At 47.5% G+C, this 26,285-nt stretch overlaps 2 protein-coding genes across 6 annotated transcripts; both read left to right on the top strand.

Annotated features, from left to right (window-relative positions):
• The first annotated feature begins 4,849 nt into the window (after window positions 1-4,849).
• On the top strand, window positions 4,850-21,758 carry egfl6 (EGF-like-domain, multiple 6). Of its 3 annotated transcripts, none has more exons than XM_072686711.1 (13): window positions 4,850-5,098; window positions 12,131-12,237; window positions 12,590-12,682; window positions 13,213-13,332; window positions 13,447-13,566; window positions 14,532-14,666; window positions 14,750-14,872; window positions 15,712-15,774; window positions 16,715-16,978; window positions 19,232-19,300; window positions 19,389-19,484; window positions 19,650-19,912; window positions 21,024-21,758. In XM_072686711.1, exons 1-13 carry the CDS (start codon window positions 5,049-5,051, stop codon window positions 21,129-21,131), a joined length of 1,611 nt encoding a protein of 536 aa, XP_072542812.1. In that variant the 5' UTR covers window positions 4,850-5,048; the 3' UTR covers window positions 21,132-21,758. The 3 variants fall into 3 exon arrangements, with proteins under 3 accessions (XP_072542812.1, XP_072542811.1, XP_072542813.1); XM_072686710.1 differs by lacking the exon at window positions 4,850-5,098 and adding an exon at window positions 8,441-8,625; XM_072686712.1 differs by lacking the exons at window positions 4,850-5,098; window positions 15,712-15,774 and adding an exon at window positions 8,441-8,625.
• A 671-nt stretch (window positions 21,759-22,429) lies between these two features.
• rab9a (RAB9A, member RAS oncogene family) lies at window positions 22,430-25,503 on the top strand. 3 transcript variants are annotated; one of them, XM_072686707.1, is made up of 4 exons: window positions 22,430-22,592; window positions 23,350-23,462; window positions 23,747-23,779; window positions 24,128-25,503. In XM_072686707.1, exon 4 carries the CDS (start codon window positions 24,170-24,172, stop codon window positions 24,773-24,775), a length of 606 nt encoding a protein of 201 aa, XP_072542808.1. In that variant the 5' UTR covers window positions 22,430-22,592; window positions 23,350-23,462; window positions 23,747-23,779; window positions 24,128-24,169; the 3' UTR covers window positions 24,776-25,503. The 3 variants fall into 3 exon arrangements, with proteins under 3 accessions (XP_072542808.1, XP_072542807.1, XP_072542806.1); XM_072686706.1 differs by lacking the exon at window positions 23,350-23,462; XM_072686705.1 differs by having other exon boundaries at window positions 23,350-23,779.
• The last annotated feature ends 782 nt before the right edge of the window (window positions 25,504-26,285 follow it).

Below are 26,285 nucleotides of genomic sequence, written 5' to 3'. Positions count from 1 at the left end.
TCACTGGGAACTGAGACCTCCTGCTTTTAGCCGGACCACAGTTCAGTAGCCAGGTGTGCTCCTGAGTACAGGTAGAGTGTTTACACCTGTTAAAACAAACCAGATGAAAGAAGCGGTCTGATCTGTCCAGAGAACGCAGCCAGAGAGCGCTAGAATTAACCCGGGTGTATGTGTGTGTGTGAGTGTGTGTGTGTGAGAAGGTGTAGGAAGGAAAGAGAGGGAGGAAGAGGAAAGGATATTTGCAGTATAATATAGTACACGTGTGTGTGTGTGTGTGTGTGTGTGTGCTCTTTTAATTGTGTGCATGTTTGTGTGTTTAGCACATCCAGCTGCTTCTGCCTGAAGGCCTGAGGCGGTGTGTGTGTGTGTGTGTGTGTGTGTGTGTGTGTGAGCTTGTTTTTGCTTTGTAACTTCCTGCTTCTGTTCTCTGTGTTTCTTCTGTTCCGTATTTCCTACATCCACTTAAAAGCTCCTCTCAGCCGTGCTGCTAACGCTAACGCTGCTAATGCTAAAGCTGCTAATGCTAAAGCTGCTAATGCTAACGCTGCTAATGCTGAAAACGGGAACTCTGGCAGTTCTGAGAGACGCCACCAACCTGAAGAGGAAGTGAGAGAGGTGGAGATGAGAGTTCAGCGCGCTGTGCTCCAAAACACCTCACTGTACAACAGCGCTATTCAGCTTCAGTCCGGCTCATTAGCTGTACAACACACTGTAAACATATATACACTATATGTTTGTGGACACCACCTCTACTAAACGCATTCAGCTACTTTAAGCTGCACCCATTACTGACACAGATGTGCAAATGCACACACAGCTTGTCTAGTCCCTGTAGAGAAGAAGTACTGCCAATAGAATAGGACTCTCTGGAGCAGATCAACATCATGACCCTATTGGCTCCATGCTGCCTAATGCCAGGCGTGGACTAGAGGGGTATAAAGCCCCCCAGCATTGAGGAGCTGTGGAGCAGTTAGGGTTAGGGTTACTCCACCCCTAGACAGAATCCCCTGTCGATGGAAGATAATCAATATTATTCACTTCACCTGTCACCGCTCCAAAGAGGGCCGAGTTACAGAACCTTTTTCAGGACTGTTTATACTGAGAGTGGCTGAATAGGGACGGTAGGCCCTGACCACAGGATCAACTACGGGGTCAGACGTTTTAAGAAATATCTTAGTAACTTTAAATTTAAGAAACTCGGTGAACTTCAGCAAGAAAAACATTAGCAAGCAAAAAGCACATTTCCTGTATTAGAGTTTTTAAATTCCTTGATGCAGGAACCTATATATGTGGACAAAATAATGGAAACACCACATTACAAAGGGCTTACTGCAGGAGATCCGATCACTAAACAATTAAACACACTAAAATCAGCAGACGAGTCACAGGTAGTGAGATACCAGACAGATGACTCACCAGTACTAGTCCTACCCATCACCCCCCCCCCCCAACACCCCCCCACCCCCCAAACCACATCTACACCCTCCACCAGAGAGGCAGAAGCGTCTAGGCTGTGTTCCACTTGTGTACTACACACTAATCCTATTAGGTTTAGACTAAATTCTAATCTTATCCAACATACATCACTGTGAGTTTCTCTTTGGCATTGCATTGTGGGATACAGTATCCATGGTAACCACAGTCAAATACCGACCGGTTCTGAGTGTGCATTGTGGATATTTGAGCACACTCAACTTTACGGTTTATCTATACTACACACTACACACTCAAACAATACCCACAATACACATGCCATACCTGACCTGTAAGTGCCTTAACCAACATCTGAGTCAGGTCTCCGGTGGTCTCCGGTGGTCATCATGATGAGATGCATCACCACTGAGAGCTTACCTTCCTCTTCAAAGAGAGGTGCTATTTAGCCATACAGGATGGCACACATTCCAGAAAATGAAGAAAATGGTGAGAGAGAGAGAGAGAGAGTGTGTGTGTGTGTGTGTGTGTGTGTGTGTGTGTGTGTGTGTGTGTGTGCAGAGAAACAGATCTAATCAGAACCAAGGGAGAAGGATGCGGTGAGGTTAATTGAGAAGCCGGGGCTCACGCAGGATTGGTCAGGGATAATGGCTCCCTGGACGCTCCGAGGCACCGAGCGTGGAAGACGGTCTGCATCAGCAGGCTGACGTGGACAGGAAGTGAGGCCTGTGAGCTGCTGCTGAGGTGAGACACAGGTCCCACCTGTAAGTGAGATTAGCCCTGAGCACCACTGTCTGCCCCCAGCGCTCAGGTACACACCCCTTAAAGACCAGAGGACGGCATGCACTGGGTCTGTTGGTGACCATCAGTTTAAGGGTTAGTTTATAACCGTTCTTAATTATGTCAGAACAGCAGGACAGTAAGCCTTTCATCTGAATATCTGATTAACTTAAAAGGAGTAAATATATTCTAATGTAAATGTGAGAAGATAAGTCATTATTAAAATTAATATTTAAATACTATGTCTTCCATACACACCTAATATGTAAATGAAGAGGAATATTTAATCAGCTGTGTATCCAGTAGCCACACCCTATTTCTGTGTGATGCATATACATGTTCTCTTAAGAACCTCCAAGCTTCACTCACAGTGGAACACCAGACCCCCCCCCCCCCCCCCCCCACTTCCCCACCCCTGCAGATGATCCTGAAGATGGTATGAAAAGTGATCGTGTGCCATTAGCTCTTTTAGTATCTCCAGAGTCTCCGGGCGTCAGCTGACCCGTCCTAATGGCCTCCTCCATCATTAGCTCATCTGCTGGTCGGTCTTAATGCAGGGATCCTCAGGGGATCGTCCAGAACAGCTTCATTAAGCAGCCTCTCTGCGACGGGACGAGTCTGCTCCATTATTGATGGGGAGAGACAGACGGCCACCCGGCTAAAAGGAGACGTCCACTCCACTGCTCGCACTCTGGGGTGTGTACGTGTGTGTGTGTGTGTGTGTCGGTTCTCACAGGAGTCGTTTAGAACAGTGCCTTTAAACCTGTCCTATCACTCTGTTTCTGAAATCTGATTGGTTGAGCCAATTAAAGCGTTGCTTGGCAACCGTAACCGTAATGAGCTACACTGCCGGCTTACGCTATTCGCCCAGAACCATCACAGTACACTTTAGCCTACATGCTAACATTGCTGAATGTAATGTAGAACCAAATCTCAGAGTGTAGACGAAAAGGTGATGAGTCCCAGTCTGACCCCCACCCTCCCATTTCCTCCATTTCTGAGGGAACTCCCAGCTCTTGGGTGCAGTCTGCTCCCCTCCTTGTTCCTGAGGTGAACGTGGCAGATGGTGACCTTCCTTCTTGCAGGTGTCCTGTTGCTCTGGACTGCTGGAAAACTCGGCCAAGCTAGAAATCTCCTCATCCACCAACATTTGTATTTAACACCTGGGCTGCGTTCCATTCCACAGGGTCGCTGAGAAAGTGCCCTACACACGAGTGTCAGGTGCTGTCAGCTATGAGAACTCCAGTGAGTTAGATCTCCTGATTCGTAAAGCCCTGCTACCTCATCAATGGAAAATTCAGGTCCAGGATTTCTCCTACGTTACTGTTTACATTTTACTGCTTGATCCACTACAGGCTACAGCAGCTGCCTCAGGGAGGCGCTATACGACGCTCGATGGAATACACTGTAAGTTGCACGACTAGTTTAGCCTCATGCTTTTGGGGTGTGTTTATTGCCTTTACCCCGCTGTACTGGACTTGTACCAAACCGTGGGGTCCAGACTGATCACTTGTTGAGTGAACTTGGTGAGCTGACTGCAGACCAGAGGATCATCAGCTCGTCCTCGCCAGCTCGGCGTGTCGGGCCCTCGGTGCTTGTTTACCATAATGATGTCATCACATTCTCCACAGCTCTCCTCAGCTGTGCTTTAACTCTGATATTAAAACACATCATTCATTAAGATTTTACACACTTTGCATGAAAAACCTGCACAGGAAGTGCTGCTGCATCTGCGTCCCCTTTTCCCTCCAAGTCCAGCTGTTACTGCCAGAGGTCACGAGGGGTCAGGACACCCTCCCCCTTTTCTCCCAGGCCTGAACAGGCCTGGCGCTGAGCTCCCTTCCCTCAGAGCTTGATAGCATCTTACACAGTCATTTAAGACCTTGTGCTGTTAGCATAGCCAGAGCTAACGTGCTGCCGAGGAGAGCGCCACACGGTGGGCCGAGAGCTTTGCGTGTCATTATCTCTTTTGCAATCCCAACACAAACTCGCTCTGGCCTCATTATCACGCAGCAAATCCATCAGCGCTGGTTCATAAGCGGCCCTGTTTCCACCCCCACCCCTCCCGGCCTGCTATCTGCAGACTTAGCATGCCAGTTTCTGTCATCGTACTGAGCGCACTCCTACTGAAGAGCAGGATGTGGTCACACAGAGCTTTCGAAATAAATCGCTACCCAGTCTTCTTCCTCTCCTTTTATAGGCAAAGGCGCTCAGATGCAGCTCGGGCCGTCTGTCGCTGAGGCGACGCGATAGAGGTCAGCGTGAAAGGGCAGGCCTGCCGCAGCGCTACGGCCTTAATTACGGCTGATTTGGCCAGGTTTGAAAAAGAGACGCAGCGAGCATCTCTCCTCGGAAAGCTGCGGTAATTACTCTCGAGAGGCCCGTCAGCGAAAGGATGGTGAGGAGAAACATCAGAGAGATCTAGACTTTAAATACAGAGAGAGAGAGAGAGAGAGAGAGAGAGAGAGAGAGACAGAGAGAGAGAGACAGAGAGAGAAAGCAGAAGTGACAGAAGCTCGGGAGATTAAAGACAGAAACAGAAATGCAGGTTCTGCTTTCTGACAGCGAACCATGGCTTCACTTCAGAGACTCATGACAAAAATAGTGTTTGTGAAACACAACACACACTGAACACTGAACACCCTTCCCCTGCTGGAAGTGACATGCTGCCTTCAGTCTCTTAGCAGCAGAGAGCAGTCTCCTCCCTCTCCACTCAGCTCAGCTTTTGTCTGCAGACTGTGAAGCAACAGAGCGGGTTCTACCCAGCCTGGAGGACTAGCTCACAGCACCTTCTAGTGGCAGAATGGTGGAAACACCAAACTCCAGCAGCAGCAGTAATGGCACGCGTTTTAAATGAGCAGGAGAATGAAGCCTCTGGAGATAGAAGGTTTGTAAAAAAAACTATACTATACTATAATACTATACTATAATACTATAATACTATATTATACTATAATACTATACTATACTATACTATAATACTATATTATACTATAATACTATACTATTATACTATACTATACTATAATACTATATTATACTATAATACTATACTATAATACTATATTATACTATAATACTATATTATACTATAATACTATACTATAATACTATACTATACTATAATACTATACTATACTATAATACTATACTATAATACTATAATACTATACTATAATACTATATTATACTATAATACTATACTATAATACTATAATACTATACTATAATACTATATTATACTATAATACTATACTATAATACTATACTGTAATCCTATACTATACTATAATACTATACTATAATCTTATACTGAACCTTAAATATAAAAACATCATACAATACTGAACCGTGGAAAAGCAGCAGCAGGAGGATCAGGAGGAGGAGGAGGAGGAGAACAGTGACCCGGCCCCAGGCTATGTGGAAATCACTGCCGGGGAGCAGATCCAGTGTCGGCTATTAGCGCGTCTGGCATTCTCTGGATGTTCGACATGACCCAGCACGGCCAAGACGCTCCGGTAGCTCAGAGAAGAGGCTTTAATGGATCTAAACCTTTACAAAACAGCAAGGTGTCTTTACCAAACAGCGCACACTGACAGGAACCCCCCACTTATCACTCACTCTTCGCCGAGTGATCGTTTAGGCCGATCCCTCCAACATCTATCATTATGCCTGTCTAGGCTTAAACAGTAGAGCTCAGCTGCAGGAGACGTCCCGCAGGTTCCTCCTGTACCGACACTCTCAGAGGCCCAGATAATGTCTGTTTACGTTTCCTCCCCGGCATCAAGGCCGTCCCACACTCCTACATGCACATTCTGCAGGGAATGGGAACCATGTGTCCAGGCTGGCTGAGGGGACATAAACTGGAATACATCACAAATCAGTCCAATACAGTTTGATCAGAGCTCCCCCTGAGCTCCCCCACCCAGCCCTCTCCAGCCTGTACTGCCTTTTTAACAGACAGCACCGGAGACAATTAAATCAAACAAATAAATCACACGAAACTGATACTGTAAACATTTAAAGCACATACAAATCCTAAACTAGAAAAACTGAATATTTAAAATACCACATAATGTCATAAGATCAAAGGATGCCCATCAGGTCCAGTAGGCAGTGATTAGGGGCGTGCTGATCAGGTTATTTAGCCCCCTGATCTGATCCGGGTCTCTAATGCGTACTGCTAGCCGATACAATCTGATCCGATCTGTGTGTAATTAATACAGTCCTGCAGTTTAGATTAGATTAACACTCTCTCCTCCCTGACCAATCAGCTCCCAGCTCTTTTACAACACCGCAGTCTAATCACTTCCTGTGTGTGTGTGTGTGTGTGTGTAGTGTAGTGGTACACACTCTGGACTGGTATCTGTGGTTGTTGGTCTACTGGTGTGTAATAACTGGTGTATAGAGGGTGAATGTGCTGTGTGTGTGATTGGAGTTTCTATAGCGAGTGTGTGTGTTAGCATTAGCATTAGCATTAGCCGCCACTTGGTTCAGAATGGGTTCTTCAGTGCTGGTTTATGAACAGAGAAAGGCAAGCGGTTCTCCGGTTCTCCCGCTGGTAAAACAGAATGCTTCAGTGAGAGTTTTATAAAGAGTCAGATATTATGGTCTGTTTTCAGGTTCCACTGTAAAATAGCTCCACACTGTCGCAGGTTTGCACTGTAGGGGTATAAAGCCCCCCAGCATTGAGGAGCTGTGGCGCAGTGGAAGAACTGTGTTCTCTGGAATGATGGTGGAGGAGCTCCATCCAGTACTTTTGGGATGAGCTGGGGATGATGAGGTGGGGTGATGATCATCATCCAACATCCTGACCTCACTAACACACTTGCAATCAAATCCACACAGCAATGCTCCAAGTAGAAAGTCTTCTTCTCTGGACAGTAGAGACAGTTACTCCAACAGAAGCAGGATCAACTCTTTAATACCCCTGATTTCAGAAGAAACAGTGAATGAGCAGGTGTCCCAATACTTTTGTCCATATAACGTATAGAGCTCTGGATAGGTCTAAAGAACCCACACAGAGGTAGAACCAATGCAGTGGTGTCGGTACTGAGTCAGTGGTTGCTGCAGAACCTTGCCTGACCAGGACTTACCGTGTCTGACCAGATGTCCCCTTCCCCCATAAAACTCCTAAAAGTCCTGAAACCTGTTTGTTGTCGGACATTTTGTGAATGTTGAAATAAGCAGTTCTGCGCTGGGAAGCTCATCAGCAGGAGGACTTCAAAGAGCATCCTTTCAGCTAATGACAAGACCACGCTACAGCTCCTCCAACAACACGCCGGCTAATTACAGCCGAGGCTAGCGCCAGGAGTGGACCTGCCTGAGGAGAAGATTTCACAAAAGAACTTCAGTGAAGTTCAGTGAGATTCAGCCGATCAGTCGAGACGTGTTCAGTCTCGGACGTGAGCTTCTTTAGTTCACAACAGGAGATGCTAGGCTAAGGCTGCTAACAAACACTGGACTCAGACTGTCACCAATTCACTCCTTTCTGTAGACACGCCCCCAAACCCGTTCCTTTCCCAGCGCGTCTCTCAGAGCTCCTCCAGATCTTCATTAGCTGGTAGATGGATGAGGTTTAGGAGACGGTGGGACTTCCTTTAGTCTAGAAGTCCAAACAGAACCTTCTCCACAGAGCTGAGGAACGCTGGAGGACCCGGACCCACCTTCACCTCAGTGTGGTATCACTCTGCCCACTGCGCTCCGGTCTGAGAGGGGAACAGCTCTACAGAGTGGGACATGATGAGGATGTAGATCCGGTTCTAGATAAAATGTGTAAATAAGGGATATCAGGGCTGGGTTAGCCTAGCATCTCCTGCTGTAAACCAAACAAGCACACCAAACATGTCTCGACTGATTGACTGAGTCTGATCAGAGATCAGTCAGATACTCTGGGCTTTCATTGATCTGCTGAAGTGCTCCCAGGAAGGATTTGCTCTTCCCTGAAGGAACCAGACTAAAGTCCATCAATCAGAGCTTTGCTGGGTGATAGAGGACGTCTACGTCTCCCTGTCTGAACAACCCGCCCACCCCCCCCAAACACCCAGAGAGCTCCATGCTTTGACAGCCGTCCTCTGGAATTCCAGTCTGGTGAGGGGAGACACTTGTGAGTGGGACAGTCAGCCCTGGATAGAGCGAGAGAGGGAGGGAGGGAGAGAGAGAGAGAGAGAGAGAGAGGGCAGGAGAAACCACTGAGACAAATGCAAGTCAGCACGAAGGCTTTGAGAAGTTCTCTGAGGTTCTGATTAGGAGTGCTTGCCTGCTCCAGAGTACGAGAAGAAGGAACGCAGCTGTACAACAGAACCGGAGGAGGGAAATCTGAGCCGGGATCATTCTCAAAAACATGAAACCCTTCACCTGGATCAGCTCCCTCTCCTTCCTGCTGTTCGTTTACCCTGGAAGAGCAGACTACAGGTGAGTGACCAGGTCCCCCCTCGGATCAGGAGAGCTGACCCAGACTGATCCTGTCCGAGACCTGCATGCTAACACAGGCATTAAGAAGTTCTGCTGAACCGAGAAACTGCAAACCATGACCTGTTAGATCAGATCCTCTAAAATCTGATCTGGATATCTAACTTTCCTCATTGTCAGATTCTTTTGAGAACATTAATAAATAATTTAGTCAGTTTAGTACTTCATATTGGAGTGTTGCACACTGGGGTGTTGCATATTGGAGTGTTGCATATTGAAGTGTTGCACTCTGGGGTGTTGCATATTGGAGTGTTGCACTCTGGGGTGTTGCATATTGGAGTGTTGCACTCTGGGGTGTTGCATATTGGAGTGTTGCACTCTGGGGTGTTGCATATTGGAGTGTTGCACACTGGGGTGTTGCATATTGGAGTGTTGCACTCTGGGGTGTTGCATATTGGAGTGTTGCATATTGGAGTGTTGCACTCTGGGGTGTTGCATATTGGAGTGTTGCACTCTGGGGTGTTGCATATTGGAGTGTTGCACACTGGGGTGTTGCATATTGGAGTGTTGCACTCTGGGGTGTTGCATATTGGAGTGTTGCACTCTGGGGTGTTGCATATTGGAGTGTTGCACACTGGGGTGTTGCATATTGGAGTGTTGCACACTGGGGTGTTGCATATTGGAGTGTTGCACACTGGGGTGTTGCATATTGGAGTGTTGCATACTGTTGCATTTTGGAGTGTTGCACTCTGGGGTGTTGCACTCTGGGGTGTTGCATATTGGAGTGTTGCACTCTGGGGTGTTGCACTCTGGGGTGTTGCATATTGGAGTGTTGCACTCTGGGGTGTTGCACTCTGGGGTGTTGCACTCTGGAGTAGGTGTTTCAGTGTCAGGGGGAGGACAGGGATCAGCAGTTGTCTCGGCTCTGAGCTCCAGGAATAGCCGACAGGGCTGTTTGCTGTGCTTCAGTTCAGGAGGTTCTTTAATAGTGTTGCACTATTTGCTGCTGCATAGAACCATAAAAACCTTCACACCAATGCAAAGAGCCCTGTAACCAGAGGACACTTCACAGTGCTATACAGAACACTTTTTTGCTTAGAGTCTCAAGAACCCTTAAAGAACCCCATTTCTTAAGAAGGCATTTAAAAACCATTTAAGCAAAAAAACTCTTGAACCCTTACGGAACCCTTAATGCTTCCTCTGGCTGAGATGTGGTGTTCTGCAGTGTAGGGCTCGATTCCTGCTGGCGAACCTGTTTCAGAGCTGCTCTGAGGGGGTGGAGGGGTGGTGGGGTGCTAAATGTGGTGGTAACTGTTAATAACCGGTGGGCCACCTGTTAGCTGAGTCGAGCTTCTCGCATGCTCCTGTTTGGGCTCTTCTGGTTTATTTCAATCGGCTCTCGCATTCCTCCGGCCCTCTGGAGCCCGATCTGCTTTTAGGAACCCGTCGGAGAACCGGTTCTCAGTGTCTGAGTGGGCCTCTGAATATAGCACTGCAGTGAAGGACAACAACATCCAAGACAGGTTCAGCGTTCCTCCCGAAATGAAGGGTATTAATAGGGAGTAACAGCCTCTACTTTTCTCAGAAGGCTTTACACTAGATGTTGGAACATTGCTGTGAGGAGGTTTTGATTGCATTCAGCCCTGAGAGCGAAGGTTGGATGATTAATTCTGCCATTCCAACTCATTCCAAAAGTACTGCACGGGGCACCATCCATCTTTCCAGAGGACACAGCTCCACTGCTCCACAGCTCAATGCCAATGGCATTGGGCACGGTGACCCTCGGATCATGTGATCACAGTTGCTTCAGAGTGATCCGCTCTATTGGTCAGTGCTTTTCGTTTACACCTGTGTGTGTGTGTGTGTGTGTGTGTGTGTGTGAACACATATCAGACACCTTAGAGCAGATGAAATCACATAGTAGAAGGGCTGTCCGCATACTTTTGGACATGTAGCATATTTTCAAAATGGTACCTTCAAACTGTACCAGGCAGCTGCTGAACAAATGATGGCAGCTTTACTTCACAGTCCAGTTGATTAGTGACAGTCCAGTGTTTGTTATCAACATTAGCCTAGCATCTCCAGTAGAAAGCTAAAGAAGCACATGTCAGATACCGAACCCGTCCTGGCTGATGGACTGTGTCTGTGATCAGAGATCAATCAAGCCGATCTGATATTTCACCGAACTGCTCCTTTAGCTCAGGTGTGTCTGTAACAGAGCAGGGCTCAGCAGGGCTAATTACAGCTTTAGCCGCTGGTGGGTAAACGAGCGGGCCAGGCGTGGGGGTTAGAGCAGATGCAGACAGGATGTGGGTCAGTGTGAGTAACCAGCCCACCCTCCTCTCGCCTGTGTTTACGGCACGCCGCTCAAACGCTCAGCGGACGCCTCCGGTGGGATCCAGCGCCGGGCCTCCACTGTAATTAAGCCGCGCTGAGCGCCGCCGCCGTAAATCGCAGGAACGGCCCTTTGAACTGCAGGGGCTCAGGCCCAAGCTCAAACCGCAGAGGAGCACTCAGAGGGGAACTGGTGGAGGTCCGGAACACTTCCTCAACACTCTAGAACGTCTCGGTTCACAGCTCCGCTCCTCTTAGACCTCTTAAAGTCTTCCCACATCCTCTGGAACCTCCTCAGACCCCCGCAGAATGTTCCTACAGGTTCTTCTGATAGGACACAGAATACGACTAAAAAAGGTTCCTTAAGGTTTCTTAGGGTTACATTAGCAAAGGCAGTAGTTCTACATAGAACCGTGGTACCGCAAAGAACCATTTGCTGGGTCCATTGATTATTCTCTATGATGGCCATAATCGTGTGCATGGTTCTATAAATCACTCACTGCATGACTTAAAAATGGTTCCATATACCATGATAGCTCAAAGAACCACTAAATATTTAAATGGTTATTTGTCTGGTCCCAAGGTTCTTCTCTCTCTCTACAAAGAGTTGTCATGACTCCAAATAGAACCAGTGTAGAACCGTGACTAGTACTCTCAAATAACTATTTGTATAGGTACTTAAAGAACCTTTTAAAAAAGTAATATCTAGAACCACATAGCCCTATCATATCAAAGAACCATTTTTAATAAGAGGGCACTGGTAAAAACGGGCTAGAAAGGTTCTTGTAGATGGTTCCTTTTTTGTTCCTCAAATCATTTCTTTTAGTACTACACAGAACCATGTTTTTACAGAGTAAAGAAACCGCTGGACGTTCTTAATGGGATGGGTTGGAGTGGCAGAACTAATCATCCAGCTTCAGAACCTGACCTCACTATCAGCAGTACTTCTTCTCTACAGGGACTAGACAAGTTCTGTGTGCATTTGCACATCTGTGTCAGCGATGGGTGCAGCTTAAATAGCTGAATGCATTCATTAGAAGGGGCGTCCACAAACATTTGGACACATAGTGTATATATATATATATATATATATATATCCATATATAGAATCGTACCTCCTGGATTACAGTCAGGTTTACTGCTGTGTGTGTGACTCTTGCTCTACCCCTGAAAGGCAAAGCAGGCAGGTATCAGTCGGGAGCCAGTCAGGTGTGTGTCGCTATGGCAGCAGGCTGGAGTGTTGCTATGGCTGGAAGAGGAACAATAAAGGCCACTGTGAAGGTAAACACTTCTGCTCATCTGCATCCAATACAAAATTCAGCTCTAAAGTAAACACACACACACACACATGCTCTCTCTCTCTCTCACACACACACACACACACACACACACACTCTCTCTCACACACTCTACACTGTGATGTATGGGAGGATGTTCCACAGACTGGCCGTGATTTAAAGCCTCTGTGGTTCAAACTCCTCAAAACCACAGAGGAAAAATGATCTGGGACGGAGGAAGCTGGCCGGGGCTTTTATGAACGCTCACTTTCTCTCCATGACTGTGGACCAGCTGACCCTGCTCTAATCTCTCTCCCTCTCTTCCTCTCTCTCTCTCCTGCTGAACGTTTCTCCAGCTCAGTGCGAGTTAGGCTGCAAGCATGGGGAGTGCGTCGGCCCCAACAAGTGCAAGTGCTTCCCCGGGTACAGCGGGAAGACCTGCAGTCAAGGTCAGTCAGACAGTCCGATGTGATACTGCAGTACCTCTCACACAGCCCGCCTCACACACTCCACCCGGCTGACTCGTCCAGCTAAGTCCAGATTCTGCTGGTTGCTGGTTTCAGATGGTCACAGCTGGGCTTTCATGGTCAAGCTGGTTGAAAGCTGCTTATCCAAAACCGGAACGTGCTGGGTCTGAAAACTGCGCCCTCTCCCCTCTCGTACAGAACGTTTACATTTTAGCTATAAATGACTGTTTCAAGCACGGTTCTTCTCTGAACCCTTTGTGCAGAACAGTGCTGAAGTTCTGGGGGCTTCTGCTTGAAACCCAGCCCACCCACTCCTAACCTAGAATGACAGTAGAACCCTTGTTGAAGCTATATAGAACCTTCTTCAGTAGGTTCTCAGAAAGAACACAGTGTATCGTCTGAAGAACCACTGCCTTGCCTGAAGAACCATTGAAACCCTTAGGTTTTAGGAGTGTGGTCTCTGTTCTTCTTGTCACGGTTCTCTGTGTCCCTAATGTTCTTTCTGGTTCTAGATTTGAATGAATGTGGTCTGAAGCCCAGGCCGTGCGAGCACCGCTGCATGAACACGTTCGGCAGCTACATGTGCTACTGCCTGAATGGCTACACCCTCATGTCCGACGGCTCCTGTGCAAGTGGGTTCTTCTCTCCAACCACCAACACATTACACTTTTAATGAACCTGTGATTGTGTGTTAATGTGTGTGTGTGTGTGTGTATGTGTGTGTGTGTGTGTGTGTGTGTGTGTAGACTCCAGGACATGTGCTCTGGCTCACTGTCAGTACGGCTGTGAGGAGGTTCAGGGGGAGATCCGCTGCCTCTGTCCCTCTGCTGGCCTGCAGCTCGGCCCAGACGGGAAAACCTGCGTGGGTGAGTTTAAACCCACCCAGTTACCACAGCAACAATCACTCAGCCCTCAGATCACCTGTTACCATGGCAACCCATTATTTTACCTGGCAACCCAGCATTCTCGATAGAAATGTCCCCAAAAACGTCCTGGAATAGAAACATCAGCCAGTAACCAACCAGTAACCAGCCATTCCCTGCAGAGCTTGGAGTGAGAGCTGAGCTCAGTCAGAGTCGGGGGTCCGGTGTGAAACTGAGCTTCACTGTAGAGAAACCGACCCACTCTGATCTCTGTACAGTGGAGGTGAATGGAAGCAGGCATCGGTCACCATGACTACAACAACACAGATACAGCCCATAATTGATCTCCTATCCAAACCCACCAGTGCAGCTACACGAGTCTTCTGAGTTTTATATGGAGTGATGATGATGATGATGATGATGATGGTAAAATAGTGAATAGAGAATCTGAACTAATGCAGTTTTCTTTAGGGACTACTTTCTGTAGCTGCACTACACCCTGCAGCATGTATCCCTCCACCATTTTAATGATCTGGTTCTAAAAGCAGGTTCTAGAGCCGAACTCTTCTCAGAACTCTGGTAGAACAGTGTCTCAGGCATCAGGCAGCGTCTTCATCACCATTAGGTGAAGAACTTTCTGTGAGGAGCTTTTATTAGAGCTTCAGACGTCTGCTTCCCTTCACCTCCACTCCACTGTAGAACAGATCATAGCATGGCGGGGGAAATGATCCTAAGTGTATTTATTTGAATGTTATATATAATTCATCACTGAACTGTGAAGAGAAACTGATTTAATGAATGCATGAAGAATGAGCCTGAATAATGTGAGGATGTTCTCTGGAGGATCTGGACGTGAGAAATATTAGAATTATTAAGTAGATGTAAGCAGGTCATCACCCGCACTGTCACTGAATCTCACAGAGTCAGGAGTCAGGAGGCCACACTGCTAATCTGTGTGTTGTCGTTAGATGTTGATGAATGCGTGACGGGAAAGAACCAGTGCCCGTACAACCGGCAGTGTGTCAACACCTTCGGCAGCTACTACTGCAAGTGCCAGGGGGGGTACGACCTGAAGTACATCAACGGCAAATACGACTGTGTGGGTAAGAGGAGCTGCCAGTCTCCTGTGTTCTAGTGTCGGTACTGCAGCAGTTCAGTCAGCTGACCCTGTTTAATGAACTTTCAGACATTAACGAGTGTGTCAGCAGCACCCATAAATGCAGCCATCATGCGGAGTGTATAAACACACAGGGGTCCTACAAGTGCAAGTGCAAGCAAGGCTTCCGCGGCAGTGGATTCGACTGTTCAGGTAACAGAGAGTACGGACTGTCCCACTACACACCTTATACCACATTATTAATACAGAATAGGACTGAACACACACATTATTAATATAGAAAAACATGTAATATCTACATTATTAATAGAAAAAGTACTCTATTATATATTATTAATTTGGGATTGTACTTATTATAATACAAAAGTACTACATATATACATTATTGATATGGAAAAGTCTTAAATATCTACATTATTAACGGAAAAAGTATTCAATTATATATTATTAATTTGGGAAAATAATGAATTTTAAATTAATAAAATATAAAAGCACTAAATTATACATTATTAATAGAATAGAATAAATCTGCACATTATTAATAGGAAAGTACTAAATGCTACATTATTAATATGGAAAAGTCTTAAATATTTACACAGGTGACAGGCTGTGGGCTGATGATGTGTGTATTATGTATGTATTACAGTAACAGTCTGGGGCTGTATGGGATCAGTGTCAGTCCTCAGTTTTACAGAACTCTGATCAGATCAGGACATTCCTGTCCCTGTCCCTCAGCCTTGGTGGGGGCGGAGCCTCTGTCGTCCCTCACTGTGGACGTTCTATTTTTCATAAAGGGACACGGCGAGCGCGAGCTGCCAAGAGCCGCTTCCTGTTTTCTGGCCTCCTGAACTCCGCAGATGTGGAGGGAGGGGAGAGGTCCGAGATCGGAATCCCACCTGTGTAAATATCTGCTCCTGTACGGAGCCGGCGGTGGGGGCGCTCAGGCACTCCGTCCCAGTCCTCCCAGTGTGATTCTGTCAGAGGAGCTGGAGGGCTGAGTGTGAGTGAAGACTGTCTCTGTGTTTCTGTAGTAAAGCCCTTTTATCGCAGCTCCTGGGAGTCGGACAGAGGCAGTGCAGATGAGTTTCTGAACGGTGAGGCGGCTCCCAGACTCCGGCCTGACCGCTGCTCCAGACAGGCCCCTCTTGTTGTTTATGCATGAATCATCTTACATCTGCCAAAATATCTGATCTTTCATATTCTGATCAAGATTATTATTATCATTATTCAGCTTCATTCTAGACCGTTTTATTTTTATTTGATGAAAAAAAATGATCTGCATTATTTATTAAAATATACATTATTCATAGAGGTGATCTGCATGATGTACTGAAGAAAAGCCAGTTTTATTATTATACTATGAACAAAATGAAAAAAAGTTAATATTCCCAAAACTGAACAGTAGGACAACAGAAATATTGGATATACTGAGCTGATCTAAGATGATTTCAGCAGTTTGTGCAGTGTCAGCATTAACCCCACAGCCAAGCCCCAGAGCAGCTAGTGGGCCGACCCTAACTCAAGGCTAGAAGTGAGACTGACCCCAGAGCTGCCGTGAGGGGTCACTGCTTGCTATTTAGTGCTTCACCCAAAGCTAGTGTTCTGGCCTGTGGTAGCATGAAACCACACCCTGCTTCCTTACACACTGCTCCTCCTCCATCATCACTGGTTTGCATGATGCAGGCGAGGTGCTAGCTGCTGATAACGAGCATCTGTCTGTAGCATGGAGACCCAATCTAGTCCCAAGCATCACCCTACAGTGGGAAGCACTGTCAGGCAGGTCGGATGGGGTTTCTCAGAAGCATTGTAAAGAGCTAAAAAGTATTGGGACACATTCAGAATTCCTTGAGATGCAAACGAATCAAGGAAAACGTTACTCACTACCGCCCTCTAAAGGTGTTCCTGCACCTGTTAGAACTGCTATTACTGCACAATGCTTCTGGGACACCTGGTCCTGATTAAGGCAGGTGAGGTGCTTTTGGAAATGACCGCTCATCTCTTTGAGAGTTGTAATCGTCTGCCCTCCCCCTGCAGCTATCCCAGACACACCTTCCAGGCCTCGCATTCTTGGGGGAAAACTTGACAATGCCATCCCGGAGCCCAAAGTGACCCAGTCACCCCGACTCCGTCTGCAGCCGTTTGACTATGAGGGAGAAGTCTACATCGGGCCTTCTGAGGAAGACTCTCCGGCTTTCCCAACCAAGAACCAGGAGGAAGAGGAGGAAGACGAGGGCGACAGCGAGAACGAAGGGAACCGAGTGGATGGTGAGAAGCTGAACCCCAGAGGAGATGTGTTCTGTAAGTGATCTGTGACGTTTACTGACAGTGATCTCAGTGGAAGGACAGCAATAGCTGCTCCCAGCTCAGTGTTTGTACTGGTCTCCAGTTCAGACACGGTATCCTCACAGCAGTGCTCCTCCAGAATCCAGGAGAAAGTCTGCAAAGACAGTTACTCCAACAAAAGCAGGATCAGCTCTTTAATCCCCTTGATTTCAGAAGAATGAATGAGTGGGTGTCCCAATACTTTTGTCCATGTAGTGTAGCTGTGTAGAAATGAAGAATAACTGTAAATGGAGCTCTGTAAGAACAACGGGTTGAGAGAACTTTCAGCTGCGTGAGGAGCGGCGTCTGAGCGCTGAAACCCGACCTCGGCTGCTGCGTTTATCAGCAGGATCAGACGATTTACTGCAGCCTGAGCTCCAGCAGCTCCAGCGGCTCCAGCGGCTCCAGCGGCTCCAGCGGCCCCAGCGGCCCCAGCGGCTCCAGCGGCTCCAGCAGCTCCAGCGGGGATATGGCTGTCTAGTACATTTTGGGTCGTCCTCAGTGCTACCTGTGTTCTGAGGCCTGCAGGGCTGCAGCGTTAGCTTCCAGACCGTTGTTAAATAGGTAAGAGGTCACCTGGGGTCTACGGTGTCTGTCAGCACCTCTCAGAGCGGGACAGGGGGTTGGAAATACACTGAATGGACAAAAGTATTGGGACACCTGCTCCTTCACTGTTTCTTCTGAAATCAAGGGTATTAAAGAGCTGATCCTGCTTCTGTTGGAGTAACTGTCTCTACTGTCCAGAGAAGAAGACTTTCTACTAGATTCTGGAGGAGGAGCATTGCTGTGAGGATTTGATTGCATTCAGGAACAAAAGCATTAGTAAGGTCAGGATGTTGGATGATGATCACCATCCCACCTCATCATCCCCAACTCCCCACCACATCTCTAACAACTGTGTGTGTGTGTGTGTGTGTGTTTAGGGGAACAGCCTGTTTATCCTCCTTATAGGAAACTCTGACCTGCATGTAAAGGCAAGCAGGAACTGCAGAGAGGAAAGGGTCTTGAGTTTGAGTTTGGGGTCAAGCTCACCAACAGGCTTTAGAGACGGAGGGGTGGGGAAGCCGGGCGGAGGGGGGGCGGAGGGCAATCTGTCACCCTGTCAGAGGGGCTTTCTGTGAGGCCCTTTAAACCTCCTCCCATAAAGCTCATCACTAACAAACCGTGGAGTTTAGACAAGCTTCCATTACTTGTTAGCTACATTAGCTCCAGTGCTAACCTAAAGGAGCCGACTGCAGACACTGAACATGTCTTAGCTGAGTGTGGAGCTCCTGCCTGTGGGACGCTCCGTCTCTTAAAGAGGTTCAGGGTCTTTGTCTTGGAACCCAAATCGGTCTCCTTGAGCAAGAGGAGACAGGCCTGAGAAATCCGTCAGCCGCGGGGGGAAATTCCTCTCCTAAAGTGAAAAAGCCCCCCCATTCACCTAACCCCCCCCCCACACACACACACACACACACACACACACAGCAGGGGAAGAAGGCCAGGCAGCAGTCTTTTATTACCGCCCTCCAGAACAGCTGTTGAGTAGCGGCTCTGTCATCAGGACTCAAATCCACTGCTAACAAAAGCCCCTCCGCCAGAGCCGCCCCACTCAGCTACACCTGGTTCTGCCAGAGAACAGACGTACCTGAGTCTCAGGTGTCCCGCAGGTGAAGTGAGAGGGAAAGGGTAGCTGACACACAGGCAAGTAGACACTTGCAGACTTATACCCCTGTGTGGAAATATTTGCGGAGTAATCAGGGGTATTTCCTGTAGAACATCGCTCACATGCCTTTCCCTCTGCGGTTCTAGCCTGCACTGTTTTGGGTGAGTGCTGAAGGTTCTTACAGACATCAGAAACATCTCAGCACTCCTGCAAATGCACACACACACACACACACACACACAGCTTGTCTAGTCCCTATAGAGAAGCACTGCCAATAGAATAGGATGCACATGCACAGCATGTCCTTTAGGTGTGGCCCAAAGCGCATCTGTAGGGGGAGCCCTGGAGCAAAGAACACCAATTCTCACATGATGCTGCTTTAACCCGCTGAAGCCTTGGTCTATAATTCAGTTATTCATCCTGATGCAGAAACTATAGTGAGTCATTCAGTATACGATTGGCTTAGCATTTCTTTTGGAGTCCCACAAGGTTCTATTTTGGGACCTATGAGGCCGATGTTAATGATGACAGTAAAGTAGACTTTCGTACAGGGTTTAAGGGGTTAAATGTTCTTTGTTTCACAGTTCCTGATGAGCCTCTCTTCAGTCCAGCACCAGAGTTTTTGGAGATCCACGCAGCTCCTCTACGGGAACGTAAGACTGTCTTTCCTCTGATCAGTGTTCTGTATTTACCCAGCCCGTGTGTTTAGAGCATATACCTACATCACACTTTCCTGAACAGGGCTCCTGACCGACTGTAACTTCGATTCGGGAGCGTGTGAGTGGGTGCAGGATAAGGACGACAATCTGGACTGGAGCGTCCACTCCCACGAGAATGGTACCGCACGGCCTTTTACACCACCGCCTGTGTCTAGAATGAAAGGGCTCGTCTCCTGATTCCAGTTAAATGGATGTAGTGCAGAAACACTGTTACTCTCCATGTTCGGGACATGGTTGTGTCTTTCTGAGGCTGGATGCTGTGTGTGTGTGTGTTGTTCTGTAGGACTGCAGTACTACATGGCCCTCAGCGGCCTTGTGGGTAATAGGAATGAGAAGGCCAGGCTGAGGCTGCTCCTATCTGACGCTAGCCAGCAGGGGGCGTTCTGTCTGAAGTTCAGTTTCAGAATGGCGGGCCCGCAGGTGGGATCCCTAAGCGTGAAGCTGGACCACAGTGACCGTGCTGTGTGGGAGAAAACACGCAGCCGTAACGGGGGCTGGCAGACCGACAGCATCAGCATCACCTGGACCAACAGAGCACCCGAGTCGGTGAGCTGCCACTCACTGTTAGCTACATTAGCATCGTAGCTACATGCCAAGTGCTGTTTATGTGGCAGTGTAGTATAGTGTTGTATAGTATATAGTAGTATAGTATAGTATAGTGTAGTATATAGTAGTATAGTATAGAGTAGTGTAGTATAGTATATAGTAGTATAGTATAGTGTAGTATATAGTAGTATAGTATAGAGTAGTGTAGTGTAGTATATAGAAGTATAGTGTAGTATATAGTAGTATAGTATATAGTAGTGTAGTATAGTATATAGTAGTATAGTGTAGTGTAGGATAGTATAGTATATAGTATGGTATAGTGTAGTGTAGGATAGTATAGTGTAGAATAGTATAGTATATAGTATAGTATAGTGTAGAATAGTATAGTATATAGTATAGTATAGTGTAGAATAGTATAGTGTAGTATAGAATAGTATAGTGTAGTATAGTATATAGTAGTATAGTGTAGTATATAGAAGTATAGTATATAGTATAGTGTAGTATAGTATAGTGTAGTATAGTATATAGTAGTATAGTGTAGTATATAGAAGTATAGTATATAGTATAGTATAGTATAGTATAGTGTAGTGTATGATAGCATAGTCCTAGTCATACTGTAGGTGTACTGTCTGTTTAATTCAGTAAATAAACAGTAGTTTTATATTAAAGTGTAGAGCATTGAGGACACATATAGAGACATGTCCCTGTAGAGGACATCAACTGTACATTCAATTTGACCAGGGCTGCACAGTCTCTTACACATAATCTGTAGGACAGCGTATATATGCTGGTCACTGTATTCTGACATCTAGTGGTCAGATGCTGGTGCTACATCAGAGTGTGTTGTGGTTTTCTCCTCCACTGTACAGACGGACTGATATAGTGATAAAATACTATATACTATAATACTCTATACACACACTATACACACACACTACTGCACTGTCTACAGTGTACAGGTTTAATGTGTGTACAGGGTATAACTGTAGTACAGTGTGTATTGGCCACTAGGCTGCTTACTTTCGGACTTTAGATTTGGGAGTTGAAGCCGTGTTTCTGAGCTCGTGTAAAATCTCACTCGTCACACCTGACTGTTTTTGTCTCGTTCCAGATTGTGTTTGAGGGAACGCGTGGGAAGCTGGTTGCTGGAGAAATTGGGCTGGACAACGTGGTGCTGATCTCAGGGAGCTGTCAGGATGATGAAGCCGTCGTCTTTTAGAGGACAGAGCTCAGCTCTGCTGTGTTACAGTCCCTCAGAACAGGCCGAGACCGGAACACACAGGATCTCAGTGCCCGGCTAGACCGGACAGCATCACATCTGTAGGAGAACAGTGCTCGTTTGTGTGTGTGTGTGTGTGTGTGTGTGTGTGTGTGTTTTATCTTTTAACTCCAGTGTAAATCACCTCACAGTCTGAGATGAATTAAAGCTACAGGGCAAAAGTTTGAGCACCCCTATTCAAAGTGCAAATAAGTGAACAAATCCTCGGCACTTTTTGTTTACTGAAAATAATAAGTGTGCTGTAATTTTTGCACACGACACATTTTATATTCTTTATTTCATTAAATAAACAGTAATTACGTGTTAAAATGGACAGAGGTGTGTCTCTGTAGGTCAGGGCTGGGCAGCTCACCTGATAATTGCCAGGTGTAGGGAAATCAGCAGCCTGTGCTGGACTCCGGCCCCCCGTTGTCCTCCCCTGCTTCAGTATACATGGAGTTTCTGGGAGTCCTGAAAGCGATGACCACAGTTTGCTGTGATAAATGAATTAATCTGCACAGTAATTCTGAATATTCTACGTTATTATTCATCCTAAAGATCACAGATAACCTTTCACTGTTTGTACCATTAAAGCTGTAAAATGATCAGTGCTGTAAATTTTGCTTTACAATAAATCCTTTTTTTAAACTGTGTCTTGTTTTTGTTTACAGTGACGCTTGTTTGTTTATGAATTTACTACTTAATTATCTTGTTTCCATGTCTTACTAAGTGGTGGCCATGACTTATTCTATTAATATGGTCAACAGCAGGGCTCTGTAGGCACTGAGCAGTGGCGCAGTGGAAGAGCTGTGTTCTCTGGAATGATGGTGGAGGAGCTCCATCCAGGACTTTTGGTGGGTTTGGATAGTTAATAAATTATGGGCTGTATCTGTGTTGTAGTCATGGCGACCGAAGCCTGGTTCCATTCACCACTACTGTACAGAAATCAGAGTGGGTCAGTTTCTCTACACTGAACCCCAAAACCCCCCAACCCCCTCAACCCCCCAACCCCCTCCACCCCCTCTCTGAGTGCAGCTCTGCCTCTGAGTTAAGCAGGGAATGTTTAAATTGGGGAAGTTCCCCTTTAATCTTCCATAGCGGGTCGCAGTGGTGAGTTAAGCACATCTGCTAAACATCTGTATATGATATCTGCACAGCTGCTGGGTTTTATTTCATGTTTTTTTATTTTATATTATTTTGTACAATTTTGTTTTTTTACTCGTGGTCACATGATTGCGGTCATGTGACGCAGCGGCGCTAGCATTAGCAGCTGCGCTAGCGGTGCCGTTAGCCCGTGAGCCTGGTGTACCGGCCTCTGCTCCTCTGACCTGGTCTCTACCGAACCGGGACAGCACCGACAGCACAGCACCCTCACCGGGGGACGGTAACCGCTCCGAACAGTGGCCGCTTCCGCAGTTTGGGGTGAGTTAAAGCACTGGCGTTAAAACGCGCCTCGCCGCGGGGCCTAATCCAGGTCCGGGAGCTGGTGAATCCGCCCCGGGTTCTGCTCCGCCGCCGGGCCGCCCTGCTGCAGCCAGGCCGCCGGGGACGGGAAGTTGGAACAAAATCCGGGGCGGATTCACTACTTTCCGGACCTGGATTAGGCCCCGATGCCGGACTCCGAGGGGAAGAAGGGGGATCGTGAGGGCTGTGTGTGTAAACCCAGTATCTGCTCGATAAGCCGCGTTTCTGAGGGTTTCCGGACTCACGGAGCTGCTGGTTGTTCCAGGCGTCGCTGTTTGGCTGGTTAGCCGCGTTAGCCGCGTTAGCTAGCTGCTAGCTGCTAGCTGTCTGGGGTTTTCCGTGTCAGGGTGTGTTTACTTCTGCACAGACCTTTCATTTAACACAGGTTTCATCAGGAATGCACGCGACAGTGAAACGCTTCGTTTAAACAGCAGTCGGAGCTCATGAAGCTCTTGGTGGATTTATTTAATTTAAATATCTACTGGAATATAAACCTGCAGCTCCATCTCTGCCTCCATCTGCCCCCTGCAGACTGTATCAGCCTCCTCTCCCCTGATCAGGACCCACAGAGCAGCCCTGCAGTGACCCTGACTGGGTGTGTTAGTAAGGTGTGTATTGGGCTGGTGGTACGAGAGGATCAGGCACAGCCGTGCTGCTGGAGTGCTTAAACGCTGTCTGTCCACTCACTGTCCACTCACTGTCCACTCTCTGTTAGAGACGGACGCCCTGTTCCAGTCCAGCAGTGACCCTGAGGGCTTTACACACACCAGCAGCACGGCTGCGTCTGATCCAGTCGTACCACTAGCCCAACGCACCCTCCACCACCAGGTCAGTCAGGGTCACTGCAGTGCTGAGAATGACCCACCGCCCAAATACTACCTACCTACCTGCTCTGTGGTGGTCAGTCCTGTGGGGTCCTGAAGAATTAACAGGGTGAGAGGAGGAGGCAGATGACAGAGTCTGCAGAGGAACAGATGGAGACAGTCTGGACTTACAGAACCAGTCAGTGCTCCTGTATGACCAGAGGAGCTGATAGGATGGACAGTGTGTATAAACAAGGAGGCATAGTGTGTCCTGCCTGTGTCCTTCACTTCTGTCTCTTTCTGTTCCAGGTTCTGAATGATGACTTTCTTAAGGCAGTAAAGGTAAGATCACCCGTCAGCTTCTGGACCTTTACCTCTCTAAATCCGACCCCTTTAAATCCCCACTCTCTGGAGTGATGTCATCAGGTCATGATGTTGACTCTCTGGAGCAGATCAACATCATGACCCTATTGGCTCCATGCTGCCTAATGCCAGGCGTGGGCTAGAGGGGTAATGCTATTGACCATAAACTATAAATGAAATCAGTGCTAATTGGTGTACATATGCTTCCATTGCTTGTTAGCTACATTAGCCTTGTAGCTTTAATGCTAAGCTAAAGAGCACCAAACAGACTTGTCTGACTGACTGCACCCTGTGGATTCTTTTCTGAACTGTCGCTTTTATCCCCAGGTTGATTCCCAGGTGTCTGAGAGCCAGCGAAGAACCGCCACCATGTCTTCCAAGTCGTCTCTGCTGAAGGTGATCCTGCTGGGCGACGGCGGCGTGGGCAAGAGTTCACTCATGAACCGTTACGTCACCAACAAGTTCGACAGCCACCTGTTCCACACCATCGGGGTGGAGTTCCTCAACAAGGACCTGGAGGTGGACGGGCGCACGGTCACGCTGCAGATCTGGGACACGGCGGGACAGGAGCGGTTCCGGAGCCTGCGGACGCCGTTCTACCGCGGCTCCGACTGCTGCCTGCTCACCTTCAGCGTCGACGACGGCCAGAGCTTCCGCAACCTGGCCAACTGGAAGAAGGAGTTCGTGTACTACGCTGACGTCAAGGACCCGGACGCCTTCCCGTTTGTGGTCCTGGGCAACAAAGTGGACGTTAGCGAGCGGCAGGTGTCTCGGGACGAGGCGCTCCAGTGGTGCCGCGACAACGGCGACTACGCCTATTACGAGACCAGCGCCAAAGACGCCACCAACGTGAGCGCTGCCTTCGAGGAGGCTGTGCGGAGAGTGCTGGCCACCGAGGAGCGCACCGAACACCTCATCCCCACAGACACGGTCAACCTGCACAGGAAGCCGCGCTCTGGCGCCCCCTGCTGTTGACGGAAACGGACTGAAAAGGCACCCCCTGCTGGTGAATGGATTGGGGGGGTGGATAATGCATAAACTGCGCCCCCTGCTGTTGACGTAAAACACCTCGACTAAACACGAACTTACGTGAGGGCCGCTGAACTGGGCGAGTCTGAGTCGAGTCTCTGAGGCCGTGTTCATGCTTGACTCGCACTAAACACTGGGTTCCTTCCACTGTAGACTTCTTTTTTTAAAGCTGTGCTGAGTATAAGAATCTAAACATTGAGATAAAGGACAGTTTCTCTTGTGCAAACTTTGATATATTAAGCACTATATTCTAATATCGAGACTGAGAGTGATGCAATAAATTAATTTTATGAAAGTTTAGCTTCCTGTAACGATTATTAACTTAACGCAGGGGAGATGCACTTGTACACTGTGGTGGAGTTACTTCTAATCTATTAACAGTATAGGAGGGTGGGGGTGTGCCAAATGTTGATTTATTGTGTAGATTTCCTCTCTTAAATGAAAAAGTTATAAAGGAAAAGCACTTGATTCTGAATTCTAATCAAAAGCACTAAAATCTTTAATGAAAGTGAAGCAGAATTAATCATTATTGCTGATCTGTGATTTCTGTGTCTTTAAAAAGCATCGAGGCTGAATATCAACCTTTAAATATATAAAGAAAAGAGTTAACACTTATTTAACAGGCAGGTATGGAATGTTGCATGTGGTGAGCGGGAATTAAAGTAGAAATAACAGGCGGTGTCGACCTCGTGATTTTCTTCATTTCTGTTTTGTACTGAAGTTTATCGTCATGCTCGCGATGAAGAAGCTGCTCAAACACCGTGTGAAACCCGCTGTCCGAGCGGCCGCTGTGAGCTGAGCTTCCGTCTACAAATGACGTCGCAGTCATCGGCGTCCAAGCACTGAGCACCATCACAGAGCCTTTAGGGTGTTTAAGACTGGCCTAGTTTAGAAAAGATGTAGAGCCTCAAAAAGAGGGGTTTGAGGGGCAGGGGTGGCTCAGGGGTCAGAGCTCTTGGGCCCTTTAGCAAGTACCTTTAACCCTCTCTGCTCCTCGGACATCACAGCAGTAACTGCCCACCACTTCAGGCAAGTGTGCTCACTGTGCTCGTTTCCTGTGTGTGTGTGTGTTCACTAATGGGTTAAAGATGGACGCCAAATTCCATCTCTGTCCAGCACTCCTGGTGAACATGGTTGTCCTGTCTTCTCTTTCTTTGTTGAGCTACACTACCCCTCTAGTTTATGCTGCTGAGGTTTCGTGTTGGTTAAAGAAGCTCTGCAGTGGTGGAGCAAGCTGCTGCAACATCAGCCAACAGGCTACTTGGGTACCAATGCTGAGAACTGGGCGGTGAGGTTCTCCGGAGTGGCAGATCTAATCACACAACAGCAGAACCTGACCTCACTGATGCTCAGACTGTTGTGCAGCTGAAAGCAATGAAATCCTCCCACATGTAGAAGAGCAGAGGCTACGTGTTAGTGTTAGTGTTCGTGATTTGGGAAGAAACGCAGGACGAGC

Source organism: Salminus brasiliensis, chromosome 8 (assembly GCF_030463535.1).
Source record: "Salminus brasiliensis chromosome 8, fSalBra1.hap2, whole genome shotgun sequence".
Taxonomy (NCBI): Eukaryota; Metazoa; Chordata; class Actinopteri; order Characiformes; family Bryconidae; genus Salminus; species Salminus brasiliensis.
This window is presented reverse-complemented; position numbering and strand designations above follow the sequence as displayed.

Coding starts and splice junctions, on each gene's coding strand:
- egfl6 (XM_072686710.1), top strand. CDS start 8,555: ATGAAACCCTTCACCTGGATCAGCTCCCTCTCCTTCCTGCTGTTCGTT. Junction 8,626..12,130: donor CCTGGAAGAGCAGACTACAG/GTGAGTGACCAG, acceptor TACCCCTGAAAG/GCAAAGCAGGCAGGTATCAG. Junction 14,667..14,749: donor CGGCAAATACGACTGTGTGG/GTAAGAGGAGCT, acceptor ATGAACTTTCAG/ACATTAACGAGTGTGTCAGC.
- rab9a (XM_072686705.1), top strand. CDS start 23,585: ATGACAGAGTCTGCAGAGGAACAGATGGAGACAGTCTGGACTTACAGA. Junction 23,780..24,127: donor ACTTTCTTAAGGCAGTAAAG/GTAAGATCACCC, acceptor TTTTATCCCCAG/GTTGATTCCCAGGTGTCTGA.